Source organism: Ovis aries, chromosome 12 (genome assembly GCF_016772045.2).
Source record: "Ovis aries strain OAR_USU_Benz2616 breed Rambouillet chromosome 12, ARS-UI_Ramb_v3.0, whole genome shotgun sequence".
Taxonomy (NCBI): domain Eukaryota; kingdom Metazoa; phylum Chordata; class Mammalia; order Artiodactyla; family Bovidae; genus Ovis; species Ovis aries.
Genome location: NC_056065.1, coordinates 38,998,714 through 39,012,098, shown reverse-complemented (window position 1 = coordinate 39,012,098; position 13,385 = coordinate 38,998,714). Strand labels below are relative to the sequence as shown.

General features: G+C 38.4%; 1 protein-coding gene across 6 annotated transcripts in view; it reads right to left on the bottom strand.

Annotated features, from left to right (window-relative positions):
• Positions 1-13,385, bottom strand: part of DNM3 (dynamin 3) — a 647,020-nt gene that overhangs the window by 170,318 nt on the left and 463,317 nt on the right. For all 6 annotated transcript variants that reach the window (XM_060396477.1, XM_015099204.4, XM_027975613.3 and 3 more), the window contains one exon: positions 542-651. In XM_060396477.1, the coding sequence (XP_060252460.1) occupies positions 542-651 (110 nt within the window). The remainder of the gene's footprint in view (positions 1-541; positions 652-13,385) is intronic.

Genomic DNA, 13,385 nt, shown 5'->3' with positions numbered 1-13,385 from the left:
CTCTAATTTATGAAATGGTAATCACAGTACTCTATCATTTCCCTCACAACTGCTACAACAGACAATGAATGTGGACACTGCTTTGAAAAACTGTAAAGAACAATATATTTGTATTCATCCTAAATGAATAATTCTATTCACTGACGCAAGAATTTAGTCATGATACCTGATTGGGTCTTAAGTGATACTAATCCATTAGATACTACTAAAAATTATAACTGAGTAATTTATTTATAAGTGCAGAACAATAAATGCAGAACAAGGAAGACTTTAAAGTAACAAAAACATAGTTTAAGAATGACACGGGTGCCTGCTTAAGAGCAGGAAATTAACACATGAAGATCTTCCGTGTTCTAAGTTTAAATCTTTTGAATCCATAACCTATGGTAAAAGCTGAAAATACAAAACAAATGAAAGGAAAACTCAAGAGTTAACAAATTTTAAGGTGGGACCAAAAGAAATCTTACAAATATGGTCTCTTGATCACATAGAAAGTCAAAGAAAAAAAAATGTGAAGACATAAGCTGCTTCATTTTCTTACCTTTGTTCTGTATTAAAGAGTGCAAAGATGTGCTTGCTAGACATAAAGCTTTTCTCCACATCCCGAACTTTCAGGTTGTCCAAGGGAAGCATATACTTCTTTTCTTTTTCCTATAGAGAGAGAGAACTGGTTTTAATAAAAGATCGTGAAGCATGCCCACAGCCACATATCACCTGAGATGGTCAGCATTTGATTACAATATTTTGATACCATCATACACTACTTTGATACCAGCTACCAAGGAACAAGGGCTTCCCAGTGGGCTAAGTGGTAAAGAAGCCTCCAAGCAGGAGATGCGGGTTTGATCCCTAAGTCAGGAAGATCCTCTGGAGGAGGACATGGAAGCTCACTCCAGTTTTCTTCCCTGGGAAATCCCATGGACAGAGGAGCCTGGTGGGCTACAGTCCATGGGGTTGCAAAGAGTTGGACACGACTTTGTAACTAAGCCATCAAACCATCACCAAGCCACACCAAGGAAGAAAAATCATTGGAGACAGGAAACGCCAATGGTTCTCAATACATGGGTCAAAAGAATGACAGGAGGGAAAGTGCAGAGGAAGAAAGGGCTCAGGGATGGAAAAAACATATGGTCTTCTATCCTTTCTTCCTCATGTGGGTCCCCTTAGATGTTTTAAAATGTTAGTTTGATATTAAAAATTTAGCCATCTGTTAATATTTAGCAAAAATGTTCTGGTCCTAATTCAATGAGAAATGCCAGATGGATTTCATTTCATATTTTATTTGCAGCCTAAGCAGTTTTGATAGCCAGAACTGGCAGGAGACTGGAAGCACAAGGACCCTAGTATGAAATATTCCCTATAAACTATGATAAAGCACAGAAAAAACTTCTTTCATTCAAGTCTAGAATAAAACGTGGGTCCAGGAAAAAAAAATGATTCCATTAAATTGTCAAACTCTTTGGGGAGAAAAAACACCCATTAGAAGTGAATTGATATTAACTAGAACAAATTCTCTTCTAAAATTAACAACTCTTTAGGAAGAAAATGGACATTTGAGATGGGAGGTCTGCAAATGGAACCAAACCAATCTTGGTTAAACATATTGGATGCCAAAGAATTATTAGAACATTTACCTTTATGGACTGGCCCAGGGACAGTATTATCGTATGCATAAATACCTAGCAACCAATATAATAGGAGACAGCCAAATATTCAAGTTTAGGAAATCTAGTCAATATTTGGGGCACTTTTAACACAGCCCTTGTTAAACAGTAGTCCTCTGTATATCTCGGGTGACAGTCCTGAGAAATACTAGGCCTAGATTTCAGAGGAGAAGAGCATAGAGATTTAGCCATGACTTAATACACAAGTATTAATGCTTATGAGAAATACATGAACTGTACAGATAAGTTTGACATAAACTTTATTGTTCCTTCAGCTCCTACAGTGCTTCCTTGAGAATTTGTCTATGCTCAGTAGTGTGGGGCAGAATTCTTCTATGTTCCCTAGCCTGCTTGCGGGGGCCATGCTGTCTGCAGACATCAGAAAATGTTATTGCAAGAACTATCACTGCCTTTGCCTCTTGAGAAATGCTGGGCTGGAAGAAGCACAAGCTGGAGTCAAGATTGCCGGGAGAAGTATCAATAACCTGAGATATGCAGATGACACCACCCTTATGGTAGAAAGTGAAGAGGAACTAAAAAGCCTCTTGATGAAAGTAAAAGAGGAGAGTGAAAAAGCTGGCTTAAAGCTCAACATTCAGAAAACGAAGATCATGGCATCTGGTCCCATCACTTCATGGGAAATAGATGGGGAAACAGTGGAAACAGTGTCAGACTTTATTTTTTGGGCTCCAAAATCACTGAAGATGGTGACTGCAGCCATGAAATTAAAAGACACTTACTCCTTGGAAGAAAAGTTATGACCAACCTAGATAGCATATTCAAAAGCAGAGACATTACTTTGCCAAAAAAGGTCCATCTAGTCAAGGCTATGGTTTTTCCAGTAGTCATGTATGGGTGTGAGAGTCGGACTGTGAAGAAAGCTGAGCACCAAAGAATTGACTCTTTTGAATTGTGGTATTGGAGAAGACTCTTGAGAGTCCCTTGGACTTCAAGGAGATCCAACCAGTCCATTCTAAAGGGGATCAGTCCCGGGTGTTCTTTGGAAGGACTGATGCTAAAGCTGAAACTCTAGTACTTTGGTCACCTCATGTGAAGAGTTGACTCATTGGAAAAGACTCTGATGCTGGCAGGGATTGGGGACAGAAGGAGAAGGGGATGACAGAGGAGATGGCAGTCGTCAGAGATGGCTAGATGGCATCACCGACTCGATGGATGTGAGCTTGAGTGAACTCCGGGAGTTGGTGATGGACAGGGAGACCTGGTGTGCTGCAATTCATGGGGTCTCAGAGTCGGACACGACTGAGCAACTGACCTAACTAACTAACTCCTAAATGAGTCAGGGGGAAATTTGGGCAGAGCACATTAGAATAGTGAGGCAGAAAGGAACAGGCGACACGGAAAGCTAAAGGAAGCTGGTTGGAGGACAAAATGGCTGTCCTAGGAGGCACGGTCTTCAAAGAAGATAACAAAATAGACCAAAAACATAAACTGAATGGCAGTGAGAGAAGCCCAAGAATAAATATAAAAAAGTAAAGCACTGTAAGAAGATTCCAATATTTCTTTTACAGAAATTAACAATACAAGGATATTCTAAATAACAAAATAATTTATGCAAATGAAGCATCAGAGTTGGGCCTAACTTTAGACTAATTTAGGACAATTCTAAGACGCAAGGTTGTATCCTGAACAAAAAGCTACCCAACACATAATCAAATGAAAATGCTTGAGACCCAGGGAACATTTTTGTATTGGATGCTTTTCAATGCCCTAAATTTAAGCAGCTGGATTTTTTTAATGCACATCCTATTCAACCTTTTGAAATGATGGATTTGCCTTCTAATGGGAAATCTGCATTTCATTGTAACGATGGAACACAATGTCCTTGGCCTGTTTTCTATAGAAGTAGGCTCTCTTTTGTACTACATTCTTTAGTATATAGTGGAGACCAAAACTCCAGCAAGTTTACGTCAGATATTAAACAATGGAGAAATACACATATGTGCAGACAGAGAAATATAAAAAAAACGTAGTTTCATTTCCAAAGAACTAAATGTCATTTATCCAAGACTTTTGAGGACATATTGCTAAATTATTTCCTAATCAAGAGTTTCCAGACTGACAAAAAAAGAAGAAAAAGAATATTCAGACTAATTTGTTTAAAGTTGTTAATCAGATGGAGAATTAAATGTGAGAACCATGAAGCTATATGTCATGGATATCTCTAAAATTTTTGGTGCTTCTGGGAAAGTATGATATTGTACTAAAATAACATCTTAAATATGAAATAGTTGAAATAAACAAAAGAAACAGAGAAGGAGAAAGGGTAAACAAGTATAGTTTCTAAAATATAGCAAATCTTACCACCTTAATTGAGACATTTGTTATATATTCTTTGTTAACTCTATAAACTTTCTAATAATTCACTGTTCAATATGGTAGCCTCCAGCTAAGGTGACTACCAAGTTCTTGAAATGTAGCTAGTCAAATTGGGATGTGCTTTAAGTCTTAAATACATACCAGATTTCAAAGATTTATTATAAGAAAAGGAATGAAAACTATATACTTCTATATCAATTATATGTTAAAATGACATTACTTTGAATATATTGAGGTAAAGTATTATTAAACATAATTTCATCTGTGCTGTTTTGAATGCAGCTGTTGGACAATTTTAAATGACATATGTGGCTCACATTAACTTTCTTTTGACAGTGACAAGCCCATGTACCTGTCATCACATTCCTTCCTCTCACCCATCCAGTTCTCCTCTTCTGACCTCCTCATTTCTGCCATCAGGTATATTTATCCTTCTTCCAGTCACCCATTCTGAAACCTCACTATCACTTCTGACGTATTGTCTTCCATCGCCTCCTTTATTACATCAAGACTATACTGCACTGTGTTTGAAGCATTTGTCATAGCTCCCATTGTTTGACATTCCCACTACATTAATTCAGGTCCCTGGCATCTCACAAGCCTGCAATTATAAATGGCCTCCTATCTAGTCTTTTAGTCTTGTACTTCCTCTAACATTACCAGAGAGGGCAATTTTCTTAAACTACTCTGTCAAATTCATTATAGACCTTCAAAACATTCATAGCTCTCCACTATTTATGGAAAAATTTCCATGAAACTTCTTAATGTGAAATTGAAAAACACTTACAAATTGGTCTGATCCTGACTTGTCAATATCTCCTTTAATCTGTAGTAGAAAGTCTCTGTTTCAACCAAATACACATTTGCCAACAGTCCTTTCCCAGCTTGGTCTACTCTTTCAACTCCCTACATACCAGTGTACTATCTAAAGTCTAGTTCAAGTTCTATCTTCTGTGCAAAGAGTTTTCCCAGAGTTTTCATTCTATGTCTGTATTAGTATCCCCTTTCTCCTTTCAATTCACAAAACAGGTATGGTTTATTTTACTCACTTTAAATTACAGGTACACCTTGGAGATATTACAGGTTTAGTTCCAGACCTCCACAATAGAGCCAATATCATAATAAAGCATGTCAAATGATATTTTTTTTGGTTTCCCAGTACATATAAAAATTATGTTTATACTAAACGGTAGTCTATTAAGTGTGGAATAGCATTATGTTTAAAAAAAAAAGAAAAACAATGTACTTACCTTAATTTAAAAGTACTTTATTGCTTAAAAATGCTAATCATCATCTGACAACACAAGGTTATTACAAACTTTCAATTAAAAAAAAACATTATCTGAGAAGTGCAATAAAGTGAAGCACAATAAGATGAGGTATGTGTGTATACCTTATATGAGACATCTTCATCTTGCAAATGCATTAATTTAAAAATTTCTGTCAAGGTTGTTCATTTGGAACTCAGAATGTTCAGTTAATTTTATTGTTCAAGTAGGTTACACTTGCAAAGAAAAGCAAAGTAGAGAATGATTCTTTTTTTTGGTAAATAAAAAAGGAATAGAATTTGATATTTTAAACATTTTATCTTTAATAGACATTTTGGAGGAAGCATTTGCAAAATTCTAGAGGAAGAGTTTTTAAATGTGGATCATTTTTCTGTACAAGTTTCAAAAGCTTCAAAAGCTGATGCCACTCATTCAGCACCATTCTTTTCTTCATTTTAAAACATAATACCTTTCCTTTTCTCAATATAAGATGGTTATCAGTACTACTGGTTCAAGATTGAGAAAGATGCCTGACAGAGCTGTCTCCTGTCACCCTGTTTGTTTAGACTATATGCTAAGCACATTATGAGACATGCCAGACTAGATGAGTTACAAGCTGGAATCAAGACAGGCAGGGAAACATCAACAACCTCAGATACGTATATGATAGCACTCTAATGGCAGAAAGCAAAGACAAACTAAAGAGCCTCTTATAAGGGTGAAGGAGGAGAGTGAAAGAGCCAGCTTCAAACTAAATATTAAAAAAACTAAGATCATAGCATCCAGGCCCATTATTTCATGGCAGATAGAAGGCGAAAAGGTGGAAGCAGTGACAGATTTCTTCTTCTTGGGCTTGAAGATCACTGTAGATGATGACTATAGCCATGAAATCAGCAGATGATCGCTTCTTAGCAGGAAAGCTATGACAAACCTAGACAGTGTGTTGAAAAGCAGAGACATTACTCTGCTGACAAAGGTCCATATAGTCAAGGCTATGGTGTTCCCAGTGGTCACATACGGTTGTGAGAGCTGGACTGTAAAGAAGGCAGAAGGCCGAAGAATTGATGTCTTCAAAATGTGGTGCCGAAGACTCCTGAAAGCCCTTAGACAGCCAGGAAATCAAATCAGTCAATCTTGAGGGAAATCAACCCTGAATACTCATTGGAAGGACTGATGCTGAAGCTGAAGCTCCAGTATTTTGGTCATCTGATGCAGTCAACTCACTGGAAAAGTCCCTAATGTTGGGAAAGATTCAGGGCAGGAGACGAGGGCATCAGAGAATGAGATGGTTGGATGGCATCACCGATGCAATGGACATGAATTTGGGCAAACTTTGGGAGATGGACAGGGACAGGGAGGCCTGGCGTGCTGCAGTCCATGGGGTTGCAAAGAGTTGGATGTGACTGGGCAACTGAACAACAACCAGTACTATTTGTATGGAAGGCATCAAAGATGATAGGGATTCTTTGTTCAAAGAGAGAGGGAATATGAGAGTGTATGTATGTGTGTGTTTTCCCTGCAATAACTTGCCAAGCGTTAGAAGAAAGAGGAGAAATATTGACAGAATAGGCCAAAGAAAGGCGGATTTAATGTGTGAAAGAGTACGGTCTGAGGTGGAAGTAATTAAACTGAGTGACATAAGCAGAGGCTCAATATTGAGGGAGGTGGGAATTAAGATAGAGCCTCACAGTATAAGTTCACTGACCTTGAAAGGAAACAAAAGGATCAATACGGGACAGATGTGGGGCCAGCAAGTGTCCACTGATAACCTCTAGCTTGCAGAGCACCATCAACATAACTTGGTTGCTGGAAGAAGCTATAGTAAGTATGAGGAAAGTGTTTAGTGCGTGGAGGAATAACTCCTGAATATGCAAAGGATTGGAAAGTCTTTATATACTTGGTGACTCATATGTACAGAGTTTTACAACTTGGGAAATATTCAAGTGGCCTTGGTCTGATAACTACATTGAATCATTTTACTTGTGCATCTTTCTCACTAATGGTGGTTTAGTTGCTAAGTCGTGTCCAACTCTTGAGACCCCATGGACTGTAGCCCACCAGACACCTCTGTCCATGTGATTCTCCAGGCAAGAATACTGGAATGGGTTGTCATTTCCTTCTCCAGGGGATCTTTCTGACCCAGGAATCAAACCCGGGTCTCCTGCATGATAAGGTACCAAAATCTTCAAGGATAAGATTGCGAATCCCTCCTCCTTTCTATATATTACAATGCCTAGCATAGTGATCACTGAAATTTATGTAGCATAAATTATAAACATTTGTTGAATTAATTTGAGAATGTCTAATAATTAAAGTCAAATGTTGAGTAAAATATTTGGATAGTTATATATATTTTGAGAATCAAATTAAAATTCTATGGGAAAAAAACCTGTATAAGATGCTTAACTGTCATTGCTTTTGATCATTAAAACTTATAACATTTAGACTGACTGCCATGTTTATTTTTACCTCTGCTTTTGTTTGTATTGCTTCTACTTGCTAGGAATGTCTCTTTTCTGCAAGAAGGTAAATACTAGTGACCTTGAAATTTATGTGAAGTGCTACCCCCTCCATGAAGCCTACTCTGATTATAGCAAGTCATAGATCTCTATATAGTTTTCAGATTTTCTATAATTTTTATCATAGGCTATATAGAATAACCCTGGAGAAGGGAATGGCAACCCACTCTAGTATTCTTGCCTGGAGAATCCCATGGACAGAGGAGACTGGCAAGCTACAGTCCATGGTCACAAAGAGTCAAACATGACTGAACGACTGAGCACACACACACATATAGAATAAAACTGCCTGTTTACGTTCAGCTTGCCTCTTCAAGTAGATCGGAAGCTACTGGAGGATAAGGACTGTGTTATAACTCACTTATATTTAATATATATACTGTTGCATATATGGATATTGGTTAGCAAAATTTTGATTGTTGATGATACATTACAAATAAAACACCAACATGATGGAATTTTACTATTATGTTGTCCCCATCCTATTTTTACCATTATGTCTACCTATGTGCGTGTGTGTGTGCACACATTCAGTCATGTCCAGCTCTTTGTGACCCCGTGGACTAGAGCCCGCCAAGCTCCTCTGGTCTAGGAATTTTCTAGGCAAGAATAGTGGAACAGGTTGCCATATCCTCCCCCAGGGGATCTTCCCAACCCAGGGATCAAACCTGTGTCTTCTGTGTCTCCTGCACTGGCGGGCAGATTCTTTACCACTGAGCCACCTGGGAAGCCCCATGTCTACCTATACTCTTATGTTAAAAATGATCCAAAAAGATGTGATATGAAAACTTATTTCTAATTTCTCAAGAACTGATTTTGAATTAATTTACAGCATTTTGCTTAATATCATAGTTTATTAGGTAAAGTTTTACTAACCTAGAACAATATACTTGATTGATTAATAAAAAATCTTATGACCTAAACATATAAATATACTGTGACAATCCAATACACTTTGAAACAATACAAAAACAAAATTCAGCAGCTATGTTGCTCTTAGAGGTACAAACTGATACAAAGTTCTTTAAAAAATGACAGAACATAAAAAAGACTAGATTATAAATGACTAGAGAAAAATACATTTAAAAGACAGTAATGGCACCAAATATATCTTTGAAATAGGTAATAATGGTTCTAAATCTATTTTTTTAAATATGTGAGTTTTGTTATAATTCTTCACTGGATTGCTCTAACATTTTAAAACATCATGGCAATTTCTCAGGCTAATGAATAATCTCATTAGAAAAAGATTCCACAATAGACTAGCAGAATATTTCATGATGCGGAGGATAGCTGTGTTTCACTAGAGGAGATTCTTAGTTCTGACCACTTCTCTTCTCATACTTTATATCATGTGCATTCTTTATAACACATTTTTCATATTGTATACTCCTAATTTATTAAATGCCTCTTGTCCTACTTGAAAATTGACGTTTATTTGCCCTTTCTCAGTGCTGTACCATTCTGCTAGCAACAAATGGACCATTCCTGTGACACAACTACACTGACAATGTGTGAAGGCCACAGAGGGGGTACTGTGGTCCCAGCTAAAGGAGGAGACAGAATGACGGGACAACCAAGAATCTTGTCTGAAAACAGGGTGGTAGCCCACAGATCAGTTCAAGCTGAAAAGATCCCTTATCCAGAGGTTCTAAATGTTTTTTTCAGAATCCTGAAAACTCATGAGATACTGTGGAACATTCAATTATTATAATTTGCTTGCTACTCAAGAGACAATAATGTTGATCAATATTCTTTCCCCAACAATGTTTTCTTTTTTCCCTGGTACAATGTGGCCAGAATGTTTGCAAACAAGGAAACTGGAGACATTATCCTGGGTTTCTGGGTGGGGAACAGGGCCAAGAAAAACGTGATGCCCCCATAAATTAGCACAAGCCTTTAATGCTCTGAGTAACTGACACAAGAGTTATGAAAGCATACATATTCATCATGCTTCCTACTCTCACCTCATCTCATTTTCCAAGATGACACTACATTGCCCTTCAGAGTAAATTCAATCTCAACACACCCACTGCACCAACCACAGTACTCCTGCTTTTCAGGAAAGTCAATGCATTTTCACTTTCCACATGGAACACATCCAGTCATATCCTCTTGTCTTCATCTCAACTCTTTCCTCAACTAGAAATACTGCTGCCTATTTGTCACTCTTGCTTCTCTTCCCTCAAAATTCCTGCAAAAGATTATCTGGCTCAATGTACATTTTTTCTTCAAGTATTATAGATCTCATTTCTCTATCTTTCTCTTTTCCTTTCCCATCCTATTTGTAGACTTATTTTCAAGTCAGTGGTACTCTTTAAAAAATTCTGACATCAAAGCCCACTATATTAAGTAGATTAAAAAGTGTAGCTCTTTTCTCATAGGAGTGGGGCTTTGAGAAAACCTGCCCATTAAGAATCATTGTCTCACCCTGACATTGCTGCTAAGAAATGTAGTTGCAGTGACCAAGGACAAAGGTCCATATAGTCAAAGCTATGGTCTTTCCAGTAGTCCTGTACAGATGTGAGAGTTGGACCATAAAGAAGGCTGAGCACCAAAGGACTGATGCTTTCAAATTGTGGAGAAGATACTTGAGAGTCCCTTGGACAGCAAGGAGATCAAACCAATCACTCCTAAGGGAAATCAACCCTGAATACTCTTTGGAAGGACTGATGCTGAAGCCCCAATACTCTGCCTACCTGATGCAAACAGCCCTTTCCCTCACTGGAAAAGACCCTGATGCTGGAAAAGATTGAAAGCAGAAGGAGAAGAAGGCAACAGAGGATGAGATGGCTGGATAGCATCACCAATTCAATGGACATGAACTTGGGAAAACTTAGGGAGATGATGAGGGACAAGGAGACCTGGTGTGCTGCAGTCCATGGGGGTCACAAAGAATCAGAAACAACTTAGCAACTGAACAACAACAACAACAACAACACAGGCCTGGATCTTCAGATCCTATTTTCAGAATCTGGTCCACCTGTCAGCCTTATTCTCCAGGTGCTCCCACAGTGCCAGGGCTCTGCTCTCACTTCCAGCCTATAATTTGAGTCACCTCACTCCTTTAAGTCCCCTACACCAAGTAGCTCCATCCAGATCCCTGTGACTTCTAACGGGGCAAACTTATCTCTCAGAATCACAGATACAATCTAGCAAGTCCTTCTAGTTCAAACCACTCATGCTATGCCTGGCTTGCCTGATTGGGCGCTTTGATGTGTCCGCTAGAAACTCATGCAAGTATGCAGTGCTCCTGAAAGAGCAAAAGCCCCTGGTATGGCCAGGCACAGCATTCAGGCCTCCTCTACCATTGCTGGGATTCCTTACACCCACATCTGATCCCTCAACAGAACTTGTGTGCTTGGTTTGTACGACATGACTTTGTACTTTTGTCTCATTGTCTAAGTGTCCAAATGTTTCACCTAAGTGTGTGCATGCTCTGCCTTTCCAACTGCAAGGTAAACGCCTAAGGGAAAGAGCAAATCCATTAGTATTATTACCTTTATTATTACTTTTGTTAATCATTTTATGCAGCTTGTTCCTCTGCTACTCTGCAACTATGTCCTGACTTCCTATCAAAGCATCAAGCCCTTGAAGGAAGCAACTGTTTCCTTTTTATTTTTGGTTGCATGATTGACATTCTACAAAGTGCTGAACGCACATATGCCTGAGTCTCCTCATAGGCTGGCATGGTGTTCTGCTTATATTAAAGACTCAAGAGACGATGACTGACATAAAATAATCAACATATCAAAGAAGAAGGCTATAAAATATTAAGAATACCATAATACTAGTTCCACATGCTGTTGAAAACTAAAATCTGGTGCTTATTGCTATTAAAAAGTTATAACTACAGAGATGTACAAAGTATGAAACTCATAAACTACCCATATTTTTAGTTGGGCTTTAATATCCTTCTTTAATCTAAATTAAATTTTGAGTAGTAAACAGCGTTTGGGAGCCAACATGATGCTAGTAAATAGTACTTCTTTAGATTTTTCTCTTGGGCACTGAAAAAACTGTCTATGTATGCCTTTGATGGGCTTCCTTGGAGGCCCCCAACACTCCACAGTTTATATGTATCAGCGTCATGGCTGCCCCTCTGCATGTACTCAGATCCTTAAATGGGACTACACACTGGAATATCTCTATTGGGTAAGGGAAATATAGTATATTTGCCATTACCCAACTGGACTCTCTGTTCTTTTCCTAGTTCCTTCTCTTTCTTTAGAGTCCAGTTAAGTATTCACCTCCTCCAGGAAGCCTGTTTGGCCATAAAAGCCCACTGGAGGGCTCCCTCCTCCATCCTCATGGCATTCTTGGGCAATACCACTTTTTTATTTGTTTTTTGCACTTTATATATATATATATATATATATATATATATATATATATATATATATATATATATATAGTTCTATAATTTCAAGTACATCTAGTACCCTTAAAATGTGGACTTCCTTTACCCCTGACTAAAAAAGTACTTTGACAATTTGAAAGTGCGAACATTAATGATTTTATTATTAAATGTTTATATTTAATTTTTATAGTAATCCTTATATTTAAAGCAATACTCATGAGTACCAGATTGACAATGTAAAAGACAGATAATAATAAGTGCACTAAAGAATAAATTTCATAGACTATGGTTAAGCACAGCAGATTGACTGCATGCATATACAGCCTCTTCCTTCTCTGAACCTTCTATGATACCAGAAAAAGAATGAAAATATAATGATCCACAAGGACCAAAAAAATGGAAGGGAAAAAACAGTGGACAAGAGATTTCCCGAAGGCTTTGGAAAAGAGAAAGCAGACAGAGGAGTATTCATTTACTTTCAGGCTTCCCTGGTGGCTCAGCTAATGAAGAATCTGCCTGCAGTGCAGAAGAACTGGGTTTGATCCCTGGTTTGGGAAGATCCCCTGGAGAAGGGATCGGCTACCCACTCCAGTATTCTGGCCTGGAGAATTTCATGGACTGTATAGTCCATGGGGTCACAAAGAGTTGGACAGGACTGAGTGACTTTCACTTTTACAGGAGTTATCTCGTCCTAACACCTAGACAGGGAGAGAATGGAGAAGCCAAGCCACTTGGGTCCTGTCTTGCCCTTGGAGGCACTGGTACCCCACATGAGGGGATACAGTTATGGGGCTGACAGGACAGGATTAGACAGAGCCCTATCCAGAACAACTGATGACATGGGGCCCCTCCCTCCCAGTATGGCAGCCCATTCCTAAACCCCAGCAGGAAACCAGAGGCTTTTCCCTAGAGAAAAAAATAATACAAAAGAAGTTCTGGACCCAGGGGACAGCAAATATGGGATAAAAACAAGAGAACTTAGTGAAAGTCTTTATACTGAAATATTATCCCTCAGTCCCCTTTCCTGCCCTTTCCCAGAATGCCAGCAACCAGATGGATGCCTATGCCTCTGTCAGGCAGGATATTGACTGTTCTTCTCTGGGAAAATAAGATTCAGAGAAATCTCTAAATAAGATTCAGAGAAAATGCCTTGTATTCTAACATTTCAAGGGAAAAGCCGGCTTGTGACTTGATCACCTCATAGGGAGATCCTATATTCTGCAAGCCTCACTCACAC